This window comes from Archocentrus centrarchus, chromosome 2 (assembly GCF_007364275.1).
Source record: "Archocentrus centrarchus isolate MPI-CPG fArcCen1 chromosome 2, fArcCen1, whole genome shotgun sequence".
In the NCBI taxonomy this organism is placed as follows: Eukaryota; Metazoa; Chordata; class Actinopteri; order Cichliformes; family Cichlidae; genus Archocentrus; species Archocentrus centrarchus.
Genome location: NC_044347.1, coordinates 13510952 through 13532704, shown reverse-complemented (window position 1 = coordinate 13532704; position 21753 = coordinate 13510952). Strand labels below are relative to the sequence as shown.

Below are 21753 nucleotides of genomic sequence, written 5' to 3'. Positions count from 1 at the left end.
GGTTGGAAGCTTAAGTACTTCTGAACTGGTTTTTCCACCCAAGGCAGAAAAGCACCCATTGTTAGATTCCCTTGAGGGGGTTTGCTTTCACTCAGGAAATGTATGCCATGCACTTTAAAGGTATGTTGTTTACAGTATGGGCAAAGCAGAAACTCAGCGGTTACTCTGGGAACCAGACAAGTACGCTCTTCAGTGAAACTCAGAGAGCCCTCACCCTGACCTGGGCTTTAATGGCAGAAACAGCCTGCCAAGATGAGGAATTAGCTCAGGCAGATTATGAGCAGATTCTTTATCTAGCTCAGCTGTCAGTGTCAGGTTTTGTGCAACTGTTGGCCTCTTATTAGCTCAGACGTTGTATATCATATGGTTATATATCATCTGGTGTCAGTGCCAGTGAGGTGTTAGAAAGTCTATGCCAAGTTCTCAAACTAGGGAAATTATTGGTTCATTTTTGCATTTCTGCATTATCTGTATAGTTAGCATAAGGTGAGTGTGGAGATTGTAGACTTGAAGTGAAAAAAATTGTTTTTATTCAGGAGCTTTTTAGAGCCTCTTTAAGGTTGCCTCCCAGAAGAGGCCCACTGTAAAACATAAACTGTGCCTGTGAGAAATAACCGATTAAATCTATAATGAGCCGATTTAAGCTTGTCATTAAAGTTGAAACAAATCATAATCACAAGTCTTTCCCGTTTACTTTGAGCGTCTCAGATTTCCAGTATAACAGTGAATCATGCCACCTGCTGTAGTTCTGTGATGGGTGTATTGGGGTGGGAAGGAGTTGGAGTGTAGGGAGCTGTGAGGAGCTCTGCAGTGCGATCCGTCTGAAATCAACTCCCCTGGACTGTCAGCAAAACAAAAGAGATGATGGTTGACTGGAACTAAGATCATTAACCTCCTACTTATGATTGAGGAGGTGGAAACAGTGGGCAGCTCCAGGTGCATACAGTGGGGAAAATAAGTATTTCATACACTGCAAATTTTGCAAGTTTTACCACCTACAAAAAATGGAGAGGTCTGTCATTTTTTATCATAGGTACACTTCAGCTGTGAGAGACAGAATCTAAAACAACTGAAATAAGTATTTGATCACCTACCAACCAGCAAGAATTCTGGCTCTCACAGACCTCTTAGTTTTTCTTTGAAAAGCCCTCCTATTCTGCACTAATTACCTGTATTAATTGTGCCAGTTTGAACGTGTTACCTGGAATGGGAGCGTGTATAGATGGTTCATTGTGATGTTAAATCTCTGCTGGCAAGTTTGGGCAGTCACAGAAAACTGGCACATACACATTTGCTCAGAACCCCTCGCTCACCATTGGATGCCAGTATTTATGCCTCTTGAACCCAAGCAGACTACTGGCCTTGTCAGGAGAGCATAGTTGGCACTTTAGAATTAGGGTCATTCAGGAGGAGCTCATATCTGAGCCACTGCTCCTCCATATTAAAAAAACAGCCATTTCAGGTGTTGTGGGCATCTGGCTAAGATGCCTCTTAGGTGAGGTTTTTTGGATGCGTGTTAGATTCCAGCTAGCCTTGTACAACAACCCTGGTCTGGCTAAAGAGTCTGAGTCTGGGTTCCCAAAGGGTGTTAACCTAATAGGAATCATGAGAAACTTATTTAAGTCACTGGCGGTGAGACAGGCCTAGCTCTAACTGCCCACATCCCTGCTTCCTGTAGTAATGCACTCAACCAAGTAGCGCCACTAATCAGGCACAGCTCTTTCCTTAGTGATCTGCACACTTGCTGAATTGCTAGGTTTCTATTTTAGTGGCCAGGAAATAGACCCAGGGGATCTGACACTTTTATGGGCTAGAAAAACCTGTTAGACCTGATGGTCATTTCCATCACTGCCTCAGACTGGGCGCCACAGTCTCTTGGGTGGCTCGAAAATTCCTTTATTTTGCCCTGGAAGAGCTGGAAGAGGTGGTTGGGGAGTGGGAGACCTGTTGCTCTTGCAATCTAGGAGTGGATAAACAGTAGATAATGGATCAACACACCACATTGTTTTACCCTTATACCATTAAGTCATGAACTACTACTGTACATCTTGACTTTATAAAAGACCCCAACCACAAAGGCCCTTATGATCTTTAAGCCCATTAGGCAGCATGATCATCTCATCAAAGTTTGTTAATTCCTTTGGGGAGAATAATTCTATGTAACACAGCTTTGGCAACAAAAACAAAAAGATGAACATTTTGTGAAAAGTACAGAGCTAAATAAGGTCTATGTGAGTAAATATTCTTAGTTAAGTCTTATAAATCTGTAGAGCTGCAATTTATTTATTTATTTTTTTACAAATCTCTGTTTTTCTCTTTTCAGAACCTATAAAGAGCATTCAGAGTCATGAAAAGTCACAGCTTGTAAGCTCTGGACTTTCTGACATGTTGGCCAGCAGGCCTCGAGTCAGCAGTGGCACTGGATCACAGGTACCCTCTGCAAGCTCTCACCCCAGCTCTCCTGAGATGAGAGTACAAAAGTGCTTCATCTGTGTTACGGGGATGACCTGTGCCTCCTGTGTGGCCAACATTGAGAGAAACCTGCTCAAACACAGGGGTGAGTGACCTACAGGGATGTGGCATTTGCACTGAGATGACGGTCATTGATAAAGTGTATTGTGCTTGTTAACCAGGAGTCCTCTCAGTGTTGGTGTCACTAATGGCTGGTAAGGCGGAGGTGAAGTATGATTCAAATGTCCTGGATGCCGTTGCTGTGGCTGAGCTCATTAAACACTTGGGCTTTGGTGCCAAATTGATTGAGGATGATACAGTAACGCACGGAAAACTGGATCTCACTGTAAGTCTGCTGGAGATTACATGATACAGAGTTTTTATGCAGATTCAGCAGAACATGTTATTATATGTATTTCGCATGCAGATAACCGGCATGACGTGCGCATCATGTGTCCACAACATCGAGTCTAAGCTCAGCTCAACCAGAGGGATCCTCATGGCCTCGGTCACACTGGCAACCAAAAAAGCTCAGATCCAGTTTGACCCAGAGGTGCTCGGAGCTCGAGATATTATCAAGATCATCCAGGTGTTTATGGCATGATTTTTAAAGGCAATCTTCCATTTATTTACATATGCAGTGTTAAACTTTGGTGTTACTATTCATTTCAGGGTCTTGGATTTGAGGCCAGTCTGGAGAAGGTGGGCTTCAAGAACAACCTCGACCATAAAGAAGAAATTCGACAGCAAGTATCTGGTTTACAGTTTTCACTCTAAAAGGATGCTAACTTTTTATGCTGTGTCACTCTGCTGGACACTACAACAGGTCAGACTCTGACCCACAATCCCTCATTAGACCTATGGGGCTGCACATGGGGCTACCTAACTTGCTTTCACTGCTGGGAAAGAGTGCTGTTATCTAAGTAATTTCCCAATTTTCAATTCTTCTGAATTGGCTGTTTTTTCTCCCAATACATTAATCACACCTGCAGGAGTTTTAAACATCTAAAAGACCTCACAGATGATGGTTTCAAGCCATCGACCCCTGGGTTATGGGCCCAGCATGCTTCCACTACACCACTCTGCTGCAAATCACTTCTAATGGGACTAAAACCCACATTCCCTGGTTTAGGAGGCCAGTGCTTTACCCATTAAACCATTGAAGCTGCACATGTGAGGCCCTAACATGCGGGATGTTGTTCAGTATATAGTTAGCACATTTTGGTTAACAGCAGAATGGATGAAATATCATTTGCATTTTATCTGTGCTGTTTTTACACACAAACTCCAATGTGAGCAGGATGATCTTTCTCGCATGTAGCACAACTACAGGACATAGTCTGGTTCAGATCTCAAGAGTTCAACTGAATAACTCAAAATTTTGAGTTAGGTATCTCAGTTAATCGGTAAGAAACATTTTTTTTGAAATAATATCTTGAAATTTGAGGCATTAAGTTGAAATTTTGAGATACTAACTCAAAAATCTGAGATAATAACTCAAAAGCTCTGACTTCACACCTACCTTGAATTAGGGAGGTGGCAGTACAGTGGCAGATCTCTAAATGTCAGATCTGACACCTGTGCTAGTAAATATTAAAGGATACATTGCATATATCTCTGTAATTAATATTTAACTGTCTTTGAGCTTCTATTAAAAAAGCATACATAAGGACCTAATTGCTATTGTTGAAGCTGCATGAGCTTTAAGTATCTAAAAGCCATTGACATCAGGGTCATGGGCCCAGAATACTTCAGTGAATCCCTTCTACTCAGTGTCATCCCTCTTCCAGCAATATTTAGAAAGCTTCATGCATCCATAAAGCTTCTAAAGATTTGTTCTTCAATCTCCAGCTGGCATATTCTGAACTTGATGAATCTCTGATCATTAGTGGAAAAGAGGTGAAATGGAGCAGTGGCTATCAAGTTGCAGAAGTAAAAATATTAATGAAGAATCAGAAGATTAAAATCATTAGAAGAAAGAATGTGTCATAGGCCTGTTTGGGGAGGTAGCAGAAGACTTTCAGGTATCTAAATGGGCCATGGGAGACTAAAGATTGTGAAAGATTGTACCAGTTATGTCATATTTCATAAACATTAGGAAGACACAGTGGGGCTGTCTTAGTCTCTTTCTAAGAATAACAGCTACAGGATATCTCAAAGACTTCCCTAGCAGAGGATGGCTTCTGCAGTCAGGGTCATAACATGTTTTTGCTGAAAATCACCCAACTGGGTGCTTGAACACGTAATTCCTGGTTTTTGAGGTCAGTCCTTACACATTTGCCCAGTGGGGACTTGCTTGTTAATCTAGAAGAAAGTTAAGTTACTGGGACTTATTTCCTGAGAAAAGACTGGCTGTACATGAAATCAGTGCAAAAGCTGTATTTGTATGTTTATATGTTTATAATGGGCATGTCTGCTTTATTTGAAGGTGGAAGAGCTCCTTTTTGTTGAGCCTGGTCTTTGGCCTGCCTGTGATGGGCCTCATGATCTACATGATGATTATGGATAACCTACACCAGGAACATGGAGGCTCCATGCCCACTGAACAGAACGTACTGCCAGGCCTCTCCATCCTCAACCTGCTCTTCTTTGTGCTCTGTACACCTGTGCAGGTGAGGGGACACAACCTGGGCTAAATTGTCCCTTTAATCATACATGAATGGATTTTTTGCATTTAAATGTACTGCAAAGGTGGGTCAAAGTGTCTTTCTTGGTCCAGATCTTTGGAGGACGATACTTCTACATTCAGGCATACCGCTCATTAAAACACTGCACGGCCAACATGGATGTGCTAATTGTGTTGGCCACCTCCATTGCCTACATCTACTCCTGCGTGGTCCTCATTGTAGCCATGGCTGAGCGAGCCAGCCAAAGCCCCGTCACCTTTTTCGACACTCCACCGATGCTCTTTGTGTTCATAGCTTTGGGGCGATGGCTGGAGCACATTGCAAAGGTAAAATAAATTGCTAAAAGAGCTTTACAAATCCTCACCATGCTTTTTAAATTTCAGGAAACTATAACTCTCTAGCCTGTCAAGTCAGATGCTTTTGGAAAAGTGTAAGCCACTGAAGTTTGGAATTGACTCATTACAGTTACTTTCATGTGACTTTTGCCACTAGGCAGCATGTTTGTTTATTCTCCTGTGACTTTGCTGAGTGTCCAAGCTTTTATTGCAGTATTTTAATATCTCTTCAGAGAGAAGATGTTTTTATTGTCCTGGTAAGTGATTAACTGAACATCAGCTGATGCTGCACCACAATCATAAGACTGCATTAATTTTATTCTGAGGGTTTGTTTATCCTCCATCATTCCCTATGACAGAACGGTCAAGGGTACAGTTTACCCTGCCAGGGATAGGTTTACCAGGGTCCTAACCTGGAGCCAAGCCTGTGGAGTGTGCTCGAGGGAGAGCGCATGGTGGGTGGGCCTTGGCCTGTGGGGTCCAGCTGGGCGCAGCCAAAAAAGGAGGAACAGGCCCAGCACTGCTACAGGTCCACCACCCACAGCACACGTCGTAAGGGTCAGATGCAATGTACGTGCGGCTGCTGGTGAGGGCTGAGGTGTGAAGTTGAGAGATACTGGCTAGATACACTAGGGCTCAACTCAAACCATGGCCTGAGCTCTTCCTGGGGGTGGGTAAGATCAATATCGCAGATATAATTGGTGAAAATGAGCTTCCGCTGAAGGGTGGCTGGCGCTTTTCCTCCACAACTAAAGAAGCCAATTGATGTGGTTAAGACATCTGACTAGGATGACTCCTGGGTGCCTCCTGGATGAATTGTTCCAGGCATGTCCTACTGTGAGGATGCCCCTGATTAGACCCAGGACACGCTGGAGAGATTATAGTTCATTCTGATCTGGCCTGGGAATCTCTCAGTGTTTCCCTGGATAAACAGGAGAAGGTGGCTGTAGAGAGGGGAGGTCTGTGTTTCTCTGCATTGGCTGCTTCACCCACAAATCGGCCCTGAATAAGTAGAAGAAAATGGATGGATGGATGGATGGCTGGATGATGCACAATTACTTTTAAAGTGATGATGGTGAATAAATAATGCACATAATTGTATGAGAGCAAAGTTAATGTTGAACTTCGTAGTTTTAATGGAAATGAGCTTCATGAATGGTGTGTAATTAGCATGTAAGAGACCTAGTAGAGGACTCTGGGATTTTTTTTTGTTCCTCAAGAAATTCTCAGTGTTTTCTTTCAAATATGAGTTCCAGACATGTCAAAGTTCCATCAGAGGATGGTTTCAATCCATCGACCTTTGGGTTATGGGCCCAGCACATTTTCCAAATTTGCTTTAATTCATTCCCCATGAATTTGCCATGTTTTCTTGTAAAACCGCCAGTTTGTTCCCCAGGAAATCCCACTGTACTCTTCCGAATATGAGTTCCAGACATGTCAGAGTTCCAGCAGAGGATGATTTCGATCCCTTGACCTCTGAGTCATGCATGCATGCCATTGCAGCCGCATGGGTTTCAAGCATGTAAAAGACCAAGCAGTGGATGGTTTCGATCCATCGACCTCTGGGTTATGGGCCCAGCACGTTTTCCATATTTGGTTAAATTCATTGCCCATAAATTTGCCGTGTTCCAGACATGTCAGTTCTAGCAGAGGATGATTTCGATCCCTTGACCTCTGAGTCATGCATGCATGCCATTGCAGCCACAAGGGTTTCAAGCATGTAAAAGACCTAGCAGAGGATGGTTTCGATCCACCGACCTCTGGGTTATGGGCCCAGCACGTTTTCCAAATTTGCTTAAATTCATTACCCATAAATTTGCCATGGTCCAGACATGTCAGAGTTCTAGCAGAGGATGATTTCGATCCCTTGACCTCTGAGTCATGCATGCATGCCATTGCAGCTGCATGGGTTTGATGCATGTAAAAGGCCTAGCAGAGGATGGTTACTATCTATCAACCTTTGCAGTAAATTTTGCAGTTTGTTCTTGTAAATGTCCCAGTATTTTCCCCAATTGTTTGTCCAGTTTTTCCCTATAGTCAATTTGCCAGTGTTTTCTTATGAACTTGAGTTTTGGACCTGTAAAAGACCTAGCAGAAGATGGTTTTGATCATCGACCTTTGGGTTAAGGGCCCAGCACATTTTCCAAATTTGCTTAAATTAATTCCCCATAAATTTGCCATGTTTTCTTGTAAAAGCGCCAGTTTGTTCCCCAGGAAATCCCGCTGTACTCTTCCGAATATGAGTTCCAGACATGTCAGAGTTCTTGCAGAGGATGATTTCGATCCCTTGACCTGTGAGTCATGCATGCATGCCATTGCAGCCGCATGGGTTTCAAGCATGTAAAAGACCTAGCAGAGGATGGTTTCGATCCACCGACCTCTGGGTTATGGGCCCAGCACGTTTTCCAAATTTGCTTAAATTCATTCCCATAAATTTGCCATGTTTTCTTGTAAAACCGCCAGTTTGTTCCCCAGTTAATCTCACTGTATTCTTCCGAATATAAGTTCCAGACATGTCAGAGTTCTTGCAGAGGATGATTTCGATCCCTTGACCTCTGATTCATGTATGCATGCCATTGCAGCCGCATGGGTTTCAAGCATGTAAAAGACCTAGCAGAGGATGGTTTCGATCCATCGACCTCTGGGTTATGGGCCCAGCACACTTCCGCTGCGCCACTCTGCTGGAAACCACCCCAGATGGGACTCGAACCTACAATTCCTGGCTTAGGAGGCCAGTGCCTTATCCATTAGGCCACTGGGGCTTGATGCCAGCATTGGGAAAGATTGCATGCCATTGCAGCTGCATGAGTTTGATGCATGTAAAAGGCCTAGCAGAGGATGGTTACTATCTATCAACCTTTGCAGTAAATTTTGCAGTTTGTTCTTGTAAATGTCCCAGTATTTTCCCCAATTGTTTGTCCAGTTTTTCCCTATAGTCAATTTGCCAGTGTTTTCTTATGAACTTGAGTTTTGGACCTGTAAAAGACCTAGCAGAGGATGGTTTCGATCCATCGACCTCTGGGTTATGGGCCCAGCACGTTTTCCAAATTTGCTTAAATTCATTCCCCATAAATTTGCCATGTTTTCTTGTAAAACCGCCAGTTTGTTCCCCCGCTAATCCCACTGTGCTCTTCCGAATATGAGTTCCAGACATGTCAGAGTTCTTGCAGAGGATGATTTCGATCCCTTGACCTCTGATTCATGTATGCATGCCATTGCAGCCGCATGGGTTTCAAGCATGTAAAAGACCTAGCAGAGGATGGTTTCGATCCATCGACCTCTGGGTTATGGGCCCAGCACGCTTCCGCTGCGCCACTCTGCTGGAAACCACCCCAGACGGGACTCAAACCCAGAATTCCTGGCTTAGGAGGCCAGTGCCTTATCCATTAGGCCACTGGGGCTTGATGCCAGCATTGGGAAAGATTGCATGCCATTGCAGCTGCATGAGTTTGATGCATGTAAAAGGCCTAGCAGAGGATGGTTACCATCTATCAACCTTTGCAGTAAATTTTGCAGTTTGTTCTTGTAAATGTCCCAGTATTTTCCCCAATTGTTTGTCCAGTTTTTCCCTATAGTCAATTTGCCAGTGTTTTCTTATGAACTTGAGTTTTGGACCTGTAAAAGACCTAGCAGAGGATGGTTTTGATCATCGACCTTTGGGTTAAGGGCCCAGCACATTTTCCAAATTTGCTTAAATTAATTCATAAATTTGCCATGTTTTCTTGTAAAAGCGCCAGTTTGTTCCCCAGGAAATCCCACTGTATTCTTCCCAGTACGAGTTCCAGACATGTCAGAGTTCTAGCAGAGGATGATTTCGATCCCTTGACCTGTGAGTCATGCATGCATGCCATTGCAGCCGCATGGGTTTCAAGCATGTAAAAGACCTAGCAGAGGATGGTTTCGATCCATCGACCTTTGGGTTAAGGGCCCAGCACATTTTCCAAATTTGCTTAAATTAATTCATAAATTTGCCATGTTTTCTTGTAAAAGCGCCAGTTTGTTCCCCAGGAAATCCCACTGTATTCTTCCGAATATGAGTTCCAGACATGTCAGAGTTCTTGCAGAGGATGATTTCGATCCCTTGACCTGTGAGTCATGCATGCATGCCATTGCAGCCGCATGGGTTTCAAGCATGTAAAAGACCTAGCAGAGGATGGTTTCGATCCATCGACCTCTGGGTTATGGGCCCAGCACGCTTCCGCTGCGCCACTCTGCTGGAAACCACCCCAGATGGGACTCGAACCCACAATCCCTGGCTTAGGAGGCCAGTGCCTTATCCATTAGGCCACTGGGGCTTGATGCCAGCATTGGGAAAGTTTGCATGCCATTGCAGCTGCATGAGTTTGATGCATGTAAAAGGCCTAGCAGAGGATGGTTACTATCTATCAACCTTTGCAGTAAATTTTGCAGTTTGTTCTTGTAAATGTCCCAGTATTTTCCCCAATTGTTTGTCCAGTTTTTCCCTATAGTCAATTTGTCAGTGTTTTCTTATGAACTTGAGTTTTGGACCTGTAAAAGACCTAGCAGAGGATGGTTTTGATCATCGACCTCTGGGTTATGGGCCCAGCACGTTTTCCAAATTTGCTTAAATTAATTCCCCATAAATTTGCCATGTTTTCTTGTAAAAGCGCCAGTTTTTTCCCCCGCTAATCCCACTGTGTTCTTCCGAATATGAGTTCCAGACATGTCAGAGTTCTTGCAGAGGATGATTTCGATCCCTTGACCTCTGATTCATGTATGCATGCCATTGCAGCCGCATGGGTTTCAAGCATGTAAAAGACCTAGCAGAGGATGGTTTCGATCCATCGACCTCTGGGTTATGGGCCCAGCACGCTTCCGCTGCGCCACTCTGCTGGAAACCACCCCAGACGGGACTCGAACCCACAATCCCTGGCTTAGGAGGCCAGTGCCTTATCCATTAGGCCACTGGGTCTTGATGCCAGCATTGGGAAAGATTGCATGCCATTGCAGCTGCATGAGTTTGATGCATGTAAAAGGCCTAGCAGAGGATGGTTACTATCTATCAACCTTTGCAGTAAATTTTGCAGTTTGTTCTTGTAAATGTCCCAGTATTTTCCCCAATTGTTTGTCCAGTTTTTCCCTGTAGTCAATTTGCCAGTGTTTTCTTATGAACTTGAGTTTTGGACCTGTAAAAGACCTAGCAGAGGATGGTTTTGATCATCGACCTTTGGGTTAAGGGCCCAGCACATTTTCCAAATTTGCTTAAATTAATTCATAAATTTGCCATGTTTTCTTGTAAAAGCGCCAGTTTGTTCCCCAGGAAATCCCACTGTATTCTTCCCAGTACGAGTTCCAGACATGTCAGAGTTCTAGCAGAGGATGATTTCGATCCCTTGACCTGTGAGTCATGCATGCATGCCATTGCAGCCGCATGGGTTTCAAGCATGTAAAAGACCTAGCAGAGGATGGTTTCGATCCACCGACCTCTGGGTTATGGGCCCAGCACGTTTTCCAAATTTGCTTAAATTCATTCCCCATAAATTTGCCATGTTTTCTTGTAAAACCGCCAGTTTGTTCCCCCGCTAATCTCACTGTATTCTTCCGAATATGAGTTCCAGACATGTCAGAGTTCTTGCAGAGGATGATTTCGATCCCTTAACCTCTAATTCATGCATGCATGCCATTGCAGCCGCATGGGTTTCAAGCATGTAAAAGACCTAGCAGAGGATGGTTTCGATCCATCGACCTCTGGGTTATGGGCCCAGCACGCTTCCGCTGCGCCACTCTGCTGGAAACCACCCCAGATGGGACTCGAACCCACACTCCCTGGCTTAGGAGGCCAGTGCCTTATCCATTAGGCCACTGGGGCTTGATGCCAGCATTGGGAAAGATTGCATGCCATTGCAGCTGCATGAGTTTGATGCATGTAAAAGGCCTAGCAGAGGATGGTTACTGTCTATCAACCTTTGCAGTAAATTTTGCAGTTTGTTCTTGTAAATGTCCCAGTATTTTCCCCAATTGTTTGTCCAGTTTTTCCCTATAGTCAATTTGCCAGTGTTTTCTTATGAACTTGAGTTTTGGACCTGTAAAAGACCTATCACAGGATGGTTTTGAACCATCGACCTTTGGGTTATGGGCCCAGCACGTTTTCCAAATTTGCTTAAATTCATTCCCCATAAATTTGCCATGTTTTCTTGTAAAAGCGCCAGTTTGTTCCCCCGCTAATCCCACTGTGTTCTTCCGAATATGAGTTCCAGACATGTCAGAGTTCTTGCAGAGGATGATTTCGATCCCTTGACCTCTGATTCATGTATGCATGCCATTGCAGCCGCATGGGTTTCAAGCATGTAAAAGACCTAGCAGAGGATGGTTACCATCTATCAACCTTTGCAGTAAATTTTGCAGTTTGTTCTTGTAAATGTCCCAGTATTTTCCCCAATTGTTTGTCCAGTTTTTCCCTATAGTCAATTTGCCAGTGTTTTCTTATGAACTTGAGTTTTGGACCTGTAAATGACCTAGCAGAGGATGGTTTTGATCATCGACCTTTGGGTTAAGGGCCCAGCACATTTTCCAAATTTGCTTAAATTAATTCATAAATTTGCCATGTTTTCTTGTAAAAGCGCCAGTTTGTTCCCCAGGAAATCCCACTGTATTCTTCCGAATATGAGTTCCAGACATGTCAGAGTTCTTGCAGAGGATGATTTCGATCCCTTGACCTGTGAGTCATGCATGCATGCCATTGCAGCCGCATGGGTTTCAAGCATGTAAAAGACCTAGCAGAGGATGGTTTCGATCCATCGACCTCTGGGTTATGGGCCCAGCACGCTTCCGCTGCGCCACTCTGCTGGAAACCACCCCAGATGGGACTCGAACCCAGAATTCCTGGCTTAGGAGGCCAGTGCCTTATCCATTAGGCCACTGGGGCTTGATGCCAGCATTGGGAAAGATTGCATGCCATTGCAGCTGCATGAGTTTGATGCATGTAAAAGGCCTAGCAGAGGATGGTTACCATCTATCAACCTTTGCAGTAAATTTTGCAGTTTGTTCTTGTAAATGTCCCAGTATTTTCCCCAATTGTTTGTCCAGTTTTTCCCTATAGTCAATTTGCCAGTGTTTTCTTATGAACTTGAGTTTTGGACCTGTAAAAGACCTAGCAGAGGATGGTTTTGATCATCGACCTTTGGGTTAAGGGCCCAGCACATTTTCCAAATTTGCTTAAATTAATTCATAAATTTGCCATGTTTTCTTGTAAAAGCGCCAGTTTGTTCCCCAGGAAATCCCACTGTATTCTTCCGAATATGAGTTCCAGACATGTCAGAGTTCTTGCAGAGGATGATTTCGATCCCTTGACCTGTGAGTCATGCATGCATGCCATTGCAGCCGCATGGGTTTCAAGCATGTAAAAGACCTAGCAGAGGATGGTTTCGATCCATCGACCTCTGGGTTATGGGCCCAGCACGCTTCCGCTGCGCCACTCTGCTGGAAACCACCCCAGATGGGACTCGAACCCACAATCCCTGGCTTAGGAGGCCAGTGCCTTATCCATTAGGCCACTGGGGCTTGATGCCAGCATTGGGAAAGTTTGCATGCCATTGCAGCTGCATGAGTTTGATGCATGTAAAAGGCCTAGCAGAGGATGGTTACTATCTATCAACCTTTGCAGTAAATTTTGCAGTTTGTTCTTGTAAATGTCCCAGTATTTTCCCCAATTGTTTGTCCAGTTTTTCCCTATAGTCAATTTGTCAGTGTTTTCTTATGAACTTGAGTTTTTGACCTGTAAAAGACCTAGCACAGGATGGTTTTGATCATCGACCTCTGGGTTATGGGCCCAGCACGTTTTCCAAATTTGCTTAAATTAATTCCCCATAAATTTGCCATGTTTTCTTGTAAAAGCGCCAGTTTTTTCCCCCGCTAATCCCACTGTGTTCTTCCGAATATGAGTTCCAGACATGTCAGAGTTCTTGCAGAGGATGATTTCGATCCCTTGACCTCTGATTCATGTATGCATGCCATTGCAGCCGCATGGGTTTCAAGCATGTAAAAGACCTAGCAGAGGATGGTTTCGATCCACCGACCTCTGGGTTATGGGCCCAGCACGTTTTCCAAATTTGCTTAAATTCATTCCCCATAAATTTGCCATGTTTTCTTGTAAAACCGCCAGTTTGTTCCCCCGCTAATCTCACTGTATTCTTCCGAATATAAGTTCCAGACATGTCAGAGTTCTTGCAGAGGATGATTTCGATCCCTTGACCTCTGATTCATGTATGCATGCCATTGCAGCCGCATGGGTTTCAAGCATGTAAAAGACCTAGCAGAGGATGGTTTCGATCCATCGACCTCTGGGTTATGGGCCCAGCACACTTCCGCTGCGCCACTCTGCTGGAAACCACCCCAGATGGGACTCGAACCTACAATTCCTGGCTTAGGAGGCCAGTGCCTTATCCATTAGGCCACTGGGGCTTGATGCCAGCATTGGGAAAGATTGCATGCCATTGCAGCTGCATGAGTTTGATGCATGTAAAAGGCCTAGCAGAGGATGGTTACTATCTATCAACCTTTGCAGTAAATTTTGCAGTTTGTTCTTGTAAATGTCCCAGTATTTTCCCCAATTGTTTGTCCAGTTTTTCCCTATAGTCAATTTGCCAGTGTTTTCTTATGAACTTGAGTTTTGGACCTGTAAAAGACCTAGCAGAGGATGGTTTCGATCCACCGACCTCTGGGTTATGGGCCCAGCACGTTTTCCAAATTTGCTTAAATTCATTCCCCATAAATTTGCCATGTTTTCTTGTAAAACCACCAGTTTGTTCCCCCGCTAATCCCACTGTATTCTTCCGAATATGAGTTCCAGACATGTCAGAGTTCTTGCAGAGGATGATTTCGATCCCTTAACCTCTAATTCATGCATGCATGCCATTGCAGCCGCATGGAATTCAAGCATGTAAAAGACTTAGCAGAGGATGGTTTCGATCCATCGACCTCTGGGTTACGGGCCCAGCACGCTTCCGCTGCGCCACTCTGCTGGAAACCACCCCAGATGGGACTCGAACCCACAATCCCTGGCTTAGGAGGCCAGTGCCTTATCCATTAGGCCACTGGGGCTTGATGCCAGCATTGGGAAAGATTGGATGCTATTGCAGCTGCATGAGTTTGATGCATGTAAAAGGCCTAGCAGAGGATGGTTACTATCTATCAACCTTTGCAGTAAATTTTGCAGTTTGTTCTTGTAAATGTCCCAGTATTTTCCCCAATTGTTTGTCCAGTTTTTCCCTATAGTCAATTTGCCAGTGTTTTCTTATGAACTTGAGTTTTGGACCTGTAAAAGACCTATCACAGGATGGTTTTGAACCATCGACCTTTGGGTTATGGGCCCAGCACATTTTCCAAATTTGCTTAAATTAATTCCCCATAAATTTGCCATGTTTTCTTGTAAAAGCACCAGTTTGTTCCCCAGGAAATCCCACTGTACTCTTCCGAATATGAGTTCCAGACATGTCAGAGTTCTTGCAGAGGATGATTTCGATCCCTTGACCTCTGATTCATGCATGCATGACATTGCAGCCGCAAGGGTTTCAAGCATGTAAAAGACCTAGCAGAGGATGGTTTCGATCCACCGACCGCTGGGTTATGGGCCCAGCACGTTTTCCAAATTTGCTTAAATTCATTCCCCATAAATTTGCCATGTTTTCTTGTAAAAGCGCCAGTTTGTTCCCACGCTAATCCCACTGTATTCTTCCGAATATGAGTTCCAGACATGTCAGAGTTCTTGCAGAGGATGATTTCGATCCCTTAACCTCTAATTCGTGCATGCATGCCATTGCAGCCGCATGGAATTCAAGCATGTAAAAGACTTAGCAGAGGATGGTTTCGATCCATCGACCTCTGGGTTATGGGCCCAGCACGCTTCCGCTGCGCCACTCTGCTGGAAACCACCCCAGATGGGACTCAAACCCACAATCCCTGGCTTAGGAGGCCAGTGCCTTATCCATTAGGCCACTGGGTCTTGATGCCGGCATTAGGAAAGATTGCATGCCATTGCAGCTGCATGAGTTTGATGCATGTAAAAGGCCTAGCAGAAGATGGTTACTATCTATCAACCTTTGCAGTAAATTTTGCAGTTTGTTCTTGTAAATGTCCCAGTATTTTCCCCAATTGTTTGTCCAGTTTTTCCCTATAGTCAATTTGCCAGTGTTTTCTTATGAACTTGAGTTTTGGACCTGTAAAAGACCTATCACAGGATGGTTTTGAACCATCGACCTTTGGGTTAAGGGCCCAGCACATTTTCCAAATTTGCTTAAATTAATTCCCCATAAATTTGCCATGTTTTCTTGTAAAAGCACCAGTTTGTTCCCCAGGAAATCCCACTGTACTCTTCCGAATATGAGTTCCAGACATGTCAGAGTTCTTGCAGAGGATGATTTCGATCCCTTGACCTCTGATTCATGCATGCATGACATTGCAGCCGCAAGGGTTTCAAGCATGTAAAAGACCTAGCAGAGGATGGTTTTGATCCACCGACCTCTGGGTTATGGGCCCAGCACGTTTTCCAAATTTGCTTAAATTCATTCCCCATAAATTTGCCATGTTTTCTTGTAAAAGCGCCAGTTTGTTCCCCCGCTAATCCCACTGTATTCTTCCGAATATGAGTTCCAGACATGTCAGAGTTCTTGCAGAGGATGATTTCGATCCCTTAACCTCTAATTCATGCATGCATGCCATTGCAGCCGCATGGAATTCAAGCATGTAAAAGACTTAGCAGAGGATGGTTTCGATCCATCGACCTCTGGGTTATGGGCCCAGCACGCTTCCGCTGCGCCACTCTGCTGGAAACCACCCCAGATGGGACTCGAACCCACAATCCCTGGCTTAGGAGGCCAGTGCCTTATCCATTAGGCCACTGGGGCTTGATGCCGGCATTAGGAAAGATTGCATGCCATTGCAGCTGCATGAGTTTGATGCATGTAAAAGGCCTAGCAGAAGATGGTTACTATCTATCAACCTTTGCAGTAAATTTTGCAGTTTGTTCTTGTAAATGTCCCAGTATTTTCCCCAATTGTTTGTCCAGTTTTTCCCTATAGTCAATTTGCCAGTGTTTTCTTATGAACTTGAGTTTTGGACCTGTAAAAGACCTATCACAGGATGGTTTTGAACCATCGACCTTTGGGTTATGGGCCCAGCACATTTTCCAAATTTGCTTAAATTAATTCCCCATAAATTTGCCATGTTTTCTTGTAAAAGCACCAGTTTGTTCCCCAGGAAATCCCACTGTACTCTTCCGAATATGAGTTCCAGACATGTCAGAGTTCTTGCAGAGGATGATTTCGATCCCTTGACCTCTGATTCATGCATGCATGACATTGCAGCCGCATGGGTTTCAAGCATGTAAAAGACCTAGCAGAGGATGGTTTTGATCCACCGACCTCTGGGTTATGGGCCCAGCACGTTTTCCAAATTTGCTTAAATTCATTCCCCATAAATTTGCCATGTTTTCTTGTAAAAGCGCCAGTTTGTTCCCCCGCTAATCCCACTGTATTCTTCCGAATATGAGTTCCAGACATGTCAGAGTTCTTGCAGAGGATGATTTCGATCCCTTAACCTCTAATTCATGCATGCATGCCATTGCAGCCGCATGGAATTCAAGCATGTAAAAGACCTAGCAGAGGATGGTTTCGATCCATCGACCTCTGGGTTATGGGCCCAGCACGCTTCCGCTGCGCCACTCTGCTGGAAACCACCCCAGATGGGACTCGAACCCACAATCCCTGGCTTAGGAGGCCAGTGCCTTATCCATTAGGCCACTGCGTCTTGATGCCAGCATTGGGAAAGATTGGATGCTATTGCAGCTGCATGAGTTTGATGCATGTAAAAGGCCTAGCAGAGGATGGTTACTATCTATCAACCTTTGCAGTAAATTTTGCAGTTTGTTCTTGTAAATGTCCCAGTATTTTCCCCAATTGTTTGTCCAGTTTTTCCCTATAGTCAATTTGCCAGTGTTTTCTTATGAACTTGAGTTTTGGACCTGTAAAAGACCTAGCAGAGGATGGTTTCGATCCACCGACCTCTGGGTTATGGGCCCAGCACGTTTTCCAAATTTGCTTAAATTCATTCCCCATAAATTTGCCATGTTTTCTTGTAAAACCGCCAGTTTGTTCCCCCGCTAATCCCACTGTGTTCTTCCGAATATGAGTTCCAGACATGTCAGAGTTCTTGCAGAGGATGATTTCGATCCCTTGACCTCTGATTCATGCATGCATGCAATTGCAGCCGCATGGGTTTCAAGCATGTAAAAGACCTAGCAGAGGATGGTTTTGATCCATCGACCTCTGGGTTATGGGCCCAGCACGTTTTCCAAATTTGCTTAAATTCATTCCCCATAAATTTGCCATGTTTTCTTGTAAAAGCGCCAGTTTGTTCCCCCGCTAATCCCACTGTATTCTTCCGAATATGAGTTCCAGACATGTCAGAGTTCTTGCAGAGGATGATTTCGATCCCTTAACCTCTAATTCATGCATGCATGCCATTGCAGCCGCATGGAATTCAAGCATGTAAAAGACTTAGCAGAGGATGGTTTCGATCCATCGACCTCTGGGTTATGGGCCCAGCACGCTTCCGCTGCGCCACTCTGCTGGAAACCACCCCAGATGGGACTCGAACCCACAATCCCTGGCTTAGGAGGCCAGTGCCTTATCCATTAGGCCACTGGGGCTTGATGCCGGCATTAGGAAAGATTGCATGCCATTGCAGCTGCATGAGTTTGATGCATGTAAAAGGCCTAGCAGAAGATGGTTACTATCTATCAACCTTTGCAGTAAATTTTGCAGTTTGTTCTTGTAAATGTCCCAGTATTTTCCCCAATTGTTTGTCCAGTTTTTCCCTATAGTCAATTTGCCAGTGTTTTCTTATGAACTTGAGTTTTGGACCTGTAAAAGACCTAGCAGAGGATGGTTTTGATCCATCGACCTTTGGGTTATGGGCCCAGCACATTTTCCAAATTTGCTTAAATTAATTCCCCATAAATTTGCCATGTTTTCTTGTAAAAGCACCAGTTTGTTCCCCAGGAAATCCCACTGTACTCTTCCGAATATGAGTTCCAGACATGTCAGAGTTCTTGCAGAGGATGATTTCGATCCCTTGACCTCTGATTCATGCATGCATGACATTGCAGCCGCAAGGATTTCAAGCATGTAAAAGACCTAGCAGAGGATGGTTTTGATCCACCGACCTCTGGGTTATGGGCCCAGCACTTTTTCCAAATTTGCTTAAATTCATTCCCCATAAATTTGCCATGTTTTCTTGTAAAACCGCCAGTTTGTTCCCCCGCTAATCCCACTGTATTCTTCCGAATATGAGTTCCAGACATGTCAGAGTTCTTGCAGAGGATGATTTCGATCCCTTCACCTCTTATTCATGCATGCATGCCATTGCAGCCGCATGGAATTCAAGCATGTAAAAGACTTAGTAGAGGATGGTTTCGATCCATCGACCTCTGGGTTATGGGCCCAGCACGCTTCCGCTGCGCCACTCTGCTGGAAACCACCCCAGATGGGACTCGAACCCACAATCCCTGGCTTAGGAGGCCAGTGCCTTATCCATTAGGCCACTGGGTCTTGATGCCGGCATTAGGAAAGATTGCATGCCATTGCAGCTGCATGAGTTTGATGCATGTAAAAGGCCTAGCAGAAGATGGTTACTATCTATCAACCTTTGCAGTAAATTTTGCAGTTTGTTCTTGTAAATGTCCCAGTATTTTCCCCAATTGTTTGTCCAGTTTTTCCCTATAGTCAATTTGCCAGTGTTTTCTTATGAACTTGAGTTTTGGACCTGTAAAAGACCTATCACAGGATGGTTTTGAACCATCGACCTTTGGGTTATGGGCCCAGCACATTTTCCAAATTTGCTTAAATTAATTCCCCATAAATTTGCCATGTTTTCTTGTAAAAGCACCAGTTTGTTCCCCAGGAAATCCCACTGTACTCTTCCGAATATGAGTTCCAGACATGTCAGAGTTCTTGCAGAGGATGATTTCGATCCCTTGACCTCTGATTCATGCATGCATGACATTGCAGCCGCATGGGTTTCAAGCATGTAAAAGACCTAGCAGAGGATGGTTTTGATCCACCGACCTCTGGGTTATGGGCCCAGCACGTTTTCCAAATTTGCTTAAATTCATTCCCCATAAATTTGCCATGTTTTCTTGTAAAAGCGCCAGTTTGTTCCCCCGCTAATCCCACTGTATTCTTCCGAATATGAGTTCCAGACATGTCAGAGTTCTTGCAGAGGATGATTTCGATCCCTTAACCTCTAATTCATGCATGCATGCCATTGCAGCCGCATGGAATTCAAGCATGTAAAAGACTTAGCAGAGGATGGTTTCGATCCATCGACCTCTGGGTTATGGGCCCAGCACGCTTCCGCTGCGCCACTCTGCTGGAAACCACCCCAGATGGGACTCGAACCCACAATCCCTGGCTTAGGAGGCCAGTGCCTTATCCATTAGGCCACTGGGTCTTGATGCCGGCATTAGGAAAGATTGCATGCCATTGCAGCTGCATGAGTTTGATGCATGTAAAAGGCCTAGCAGAAGATGGTTACTATCTATCAACCTTTGCAGTAAATTTTGCAGTTTGTTCTTGTAAATGTCCCAGTATTTTCCCCAATTGTTTGTCCAGTTTTTCCCTGTAGTCAATTTGCCAGTGTTTTCTTATGAACTTGAGTTTTGGACCTGTAAAAGACCTATCACAGGATGGTTTTGAACCATCGACCTTTGGGTTATGGGCCCAGCACATTTTCCAAATTTGCTTAAATTAATTCCCCATAAATTTGCCATGTTTTCTTGTAAAACCGCCAGTTTGTTCCCCAGGAAATCCCGCTGTACTCTTCCGAATATGAGTTCCAGACATGTCAGAGTTCTTGCAGAGGATGATTTCGATCCCTTGACCTCTGATTCATGCATGCATGACATTGCAGCCGCAAGGGTTTCAAGCATGTAAAAGACCTAGCAGAGGATGGTTTTGATCCACCGACCTCTGGGTTATGGGCCCAGCACGTTTTCCAAATTTGCTTAAATTCATTCCCCATAAATTTGCCATGTTTTCTTGTAAAACCGCCAGTTTGTTCCCCCGCTAATCCCACTGTATTCTTCCGAATATGAGTTCCAGACATGTCAGAGTTCTTGCAGAGGATGATTTCGATCCCTTAACCTCTAATTCATGCATGCATGCCATTGCAGCCGCATGGAATTCAAGCATGTAAAAGACCTTGCAGAGGATGGTTTCGATCCATCGACCTCTGGGTTATGGGCCCAGCACGCTTCCGCTGCGCCACTCTGCTGGAAACCACCCCAGATGGGACTCGAACCAACAATCCCTGGCTTAGGAGGCCAGTGCCTTATCCATTAGGCCAGTGCCTTATCCATTAGGCCACTGGGGCTTGATGCCGGCATTAGGAAAGATTGCATGCCATTGCAGCTGCATGAGTTTGATGCATGTAAAAGGCCTAGCAGAAGATGGTTACTATCTATCAACCTTTGCAGTAAATTTTGCAGTTTGTTCTTGTAAATGTCCCAGTATTTTCCCCAATTGTTTGTCCAGTTTTTCCCTATAGTCAATTTGCCAGTGTTTTCTTATGAACTTGAGTTTTGGACCTGTAAAAGACCTATCACAGGATGGTTTTGTACCATCGACCTTTGGGTTATGGGCCCAGCACATTTTCCAAATTTGCTTAAATTAATTCCCCATAAATTTGCCATGTTTTCTTGTAAAAGCACCAGTTTGTTCCCCAGGAAATCCCACTGTACTCTTCCGAATATGAGTTCCAGACATGTCAGAGTTCTTGCAGAGGATGATTTCGATCCCTTGACCTCTGATTCATGCATGCATGACATTGCAGCCGCAAGGGTTTCAAGCATGTAAAAGACCTAGCAGAGGATGGTTTTGATCCACCGACCTCTGGGTTATGGGCCCAGCACGTTTTCCAAATTTGCTTAAATTCATTCCCCATAAATTTGCCATGTTTTCTTGTAAAAGCGCCAGTTTGTTCCCCCGCTAATGCCACTGTATTCTTCCGAATATGAGTTCCAGACATGTCAGAGTTCTTGCAGAGGATGATTTCGATCCCTTAACCTCTAATTCATGCATGCATGCCATTGCAGCCGCATGGAATTCAAGCATGTAAAAGACTTAGCAGAGGATGGTTTCGATCCATCGACCTCTGGGTTATGGGCCCAGCACGCTTCCGCTGCGCCACTCTGCTGGAAACCACCCCAGATGGGACTCGAACCCACAATCCCTGGCTTAGGAGGCCAGTGCCTTATCCATTAGGCCACTGGGTCTTGATGCCGGCATTAGGAAAGATTGCATGCCATTGCAGCTGCATGAGTTTGA

At 44.5% G+C, this 21753-nt stretch overlaps 1 protein-coding gene and 28 non-coding genes across 29 annotated transcripts in view; 1 reads left to right on the top strand and 28 right to left on the bottom strand.

Moving 5' to 3' along the window:
• The window catches only part of atp7b (ATPase copper transporting beta), a 48988-nt gene that overhangs the window by 10191 nt on the left and 17044 nt on the right, over positions 1–21753 (top strand). Inside the window, exons 3-8 of the mRNA XM_030750797.1 lie at positions 2324–2557; positions 2634–2797; positions 2879–3040; positions 3124–3197; positions 4880–5063; positions 5171–5404. Of these exons, the coding sequence (XP_030606657.1) occupies positions 2324–2557; positions 2634–2797; positions 2879–3040; positions 3124–3197; positions 4880–5063; positions 5171–5404 (1052 nt within the window). The remainder of the gene's footprint in view (positions 1–2323; positions 2558–2633; positions 2798–2878; positions 3041–3123; positions 3198–4879; positions 5064–5170; positions 5405–21753) is intronic.
• trnar-ccu (transfer RNA arginine (anticodon CCU)) lies at positions 8103–8175 on the bottom strand. Its single transcript has one exon. It is a non-coding gene; the product is annotated as a tRNA-Arg (tRNA).
• Positions 8664–8735, bottom strand: trnam-cau (transfer RNA methionine (anticodon CAU)). Its single transcript has one exon. It is a non-coding gene; the product is annotated as a tRNA-Met (tRNA).
• On the bottom strand, positions 9558–9629 carry trnam-cau (transfer RNA methionine (anticodon CAU)). The gene has a single exon. It is a non-coding gene; the product is annotated as a tRNA-Met (tRNA).
• trnar-ccu (transfer RNA arginine (anticodon CCU)) lies at positions 9636–9708 on the bottom strand. Its single transcript has one exon. It is a non-coding gene; the product is annotated as a tRNA-Arg (tRNA).
• On the bottom strand, positions 10196–10267 carry trnam-cau (transfer RNA methionine (anticodon CAU)). Its single transcript has one exon. It is a non-coding gene; the product is annotated as a tRNA-Met (tRNA).
• trnar-ccu (transfer RNA arginine (anticodon CCU)) lies at positions 10274–10346 on the bottom strand. The gene has a single exon. It is a non-coding gene; the product is annotated as a tRNA-Arg (tRNA).
• On the bottom strand, positions 11093–11164 carry trnam-cau (transfer RNA methionine (anticodon CAU)). Its single transcript has one exon. It is a non-coding gene; the product is annotated as a tRNA-Met (tRNA).
• trnar-ccu (transfer RNA arginine (anticodon CCU)) lies at positions 11171–11243 on the bottom strand. The gene has a single exon. It is a non-coding gene; the product is annotated as a tRNA-Arg (tRNA).
• On the bottom strand, positions 12149–12220 carry trnam-cau (transfer RNA methionine (anticodon CAU)). Its single transcript has one exon. It is a non-coding gene; the product is annotated as a tRNA-Met (tRNA).
• Positions 12227–12299, bottom strand: trnar-ccu (transfer RNA arginine (anticodon CCU)). The gene has a single exon. It is a non-coding gene; the product is annotated as a tRNA-Arg (tRNA).
• Positions 12784–12855, bottom strand: trnam-cau (transfer RNA methionine (anticodon CAU)). Its single transcript has one exon. It is a non-coding gene; the product is annotated as a tRNA-Met (tRNA).
• Positions 12862–12934, bottom strand: trnar-ccu (transfer RNA arginine (anticodon CCU)). Its single transcript has one exon. It is a non-coding gene; the product is annotated as a tRNA-Arg (tRNA).
• On the bottom strand, positions 13762–13834 carry trnar-ccu (transfer RNA arginine (anticodon CCU)). The gene has a single exon. It is a non-coding gene; the product is annotated as a tRNA-Arg (tRNA).
• On the bottom strand, positions 14323–14394 carry trnat-cgu (transfer RNA threonine (anticodon CGU)). The gene has a single exon. It is a non-coding gene; the product is annotated as a tRNA-Thr (tRNA).
• Positions 14401–14473, bottom strand: trnar-ccu (transfer RNA arginine (anticodon CCU)). Its single transcript has one exon. It is a non-coding gene; the product is annotated as a tRNA-Arg (tRNA).
• trnam-cau (transfer RNA methionine (anticodon CAU)) lies at positions 15224–15295 on the bottom strand. The gene has a single exon. It is a non-coding gene; the product is annotated as a tRNA-Met (tRNA).
• Positions 15302–15374, bottom strand: trnar-ccu (transfer RNA arginine (anticodon CCU)). The gene has a single exon. It is a non-coding gene; the product is annotated as a tRNA-Arg (tRNA).
• trnam-cau (transfer RNA methionine (anticodon CAU)) lies at positions 16125–16196 on the bottom strand. Its single transcript has one exon. It is a non-coding gene; the product is annotated as a tRNA-Met (tRNA).
• On the bottom strand, positions 16203–16275 carry trnar-ccu (transfer RNA arginine (anticodon CCU)). Its single transcript has one exon. It is a non-coding gene; the product is annotated as a tRNA-Arg (tRNA).
• Positions 17026–17097, bottom strand: trnam-cau (transfer RNA methionine (anticodon CAU)). Its single transcript has one exon. It is a non-coding gene; the product is annotated as a tRNA-Met (tRNA).
• trnar-ccu (transfer RNA arginine (anticodon CCU)) lies at positions 17104–17176 on the bottom strand. Its single transcript has one exon. It is a non-coding gene; the product is annotated as a tRNA-Arg (tRNA).
• On the bottom strand, positions 17927–17998 carry trnam-cau (transfer RNA methionine (anticodon CAU)). Its single transcript has one exon. It is a non-coding gene; the product is annotated as a tRNA-Met (tRNA).
• On the bottom strand, positions 18005–18077 carry trnar-ccu (transfer RNA arginine (anticodon CCU)). Its single transcript has one exon. It is a non-coding gene; the product is annotated as a tRNA-Arg (tRNA).
• trnar-ccu (transfer RNA arginine (anticodon CCU)) lies at positions 18906–18978 on the bottom strand. Its single transcript has one exon. It is a non-coding gene; the product is annotated as a tRNA-Arg (tRNA).
• trnam-cau (transfer RNA methionine (anticodon CAU)) lies at positions 19729–19800 on the bottom strand. The gene has a single exon. It is a non-coding gene; the product is annotated as a tRNA-Met (tRNA).
• Positions 19807–19879, bottom strand: trnar-ccu (transfer RNA arginine (anticodon CCU)). The gene has a single exon. It is a non-coding gene; the product is annotated as a tRNA-Arg (tRNA).
• Positions 21551–21622, bottom strand: trnam-cau (transfer RNA methionine (anticodon CAU)). Its single transcript has one exon. It is a non-coding gene; the product is annotated as a tRNA-Met (tRNA).
• trnar-ccu (transfer RNA arginine (anticodon CCU)) lies at positions 21629–21701 on the bottom strand. Its single transcript has one exon. It is a non-coding gene; the product is annotated as a tRNA-Arg (tRNA).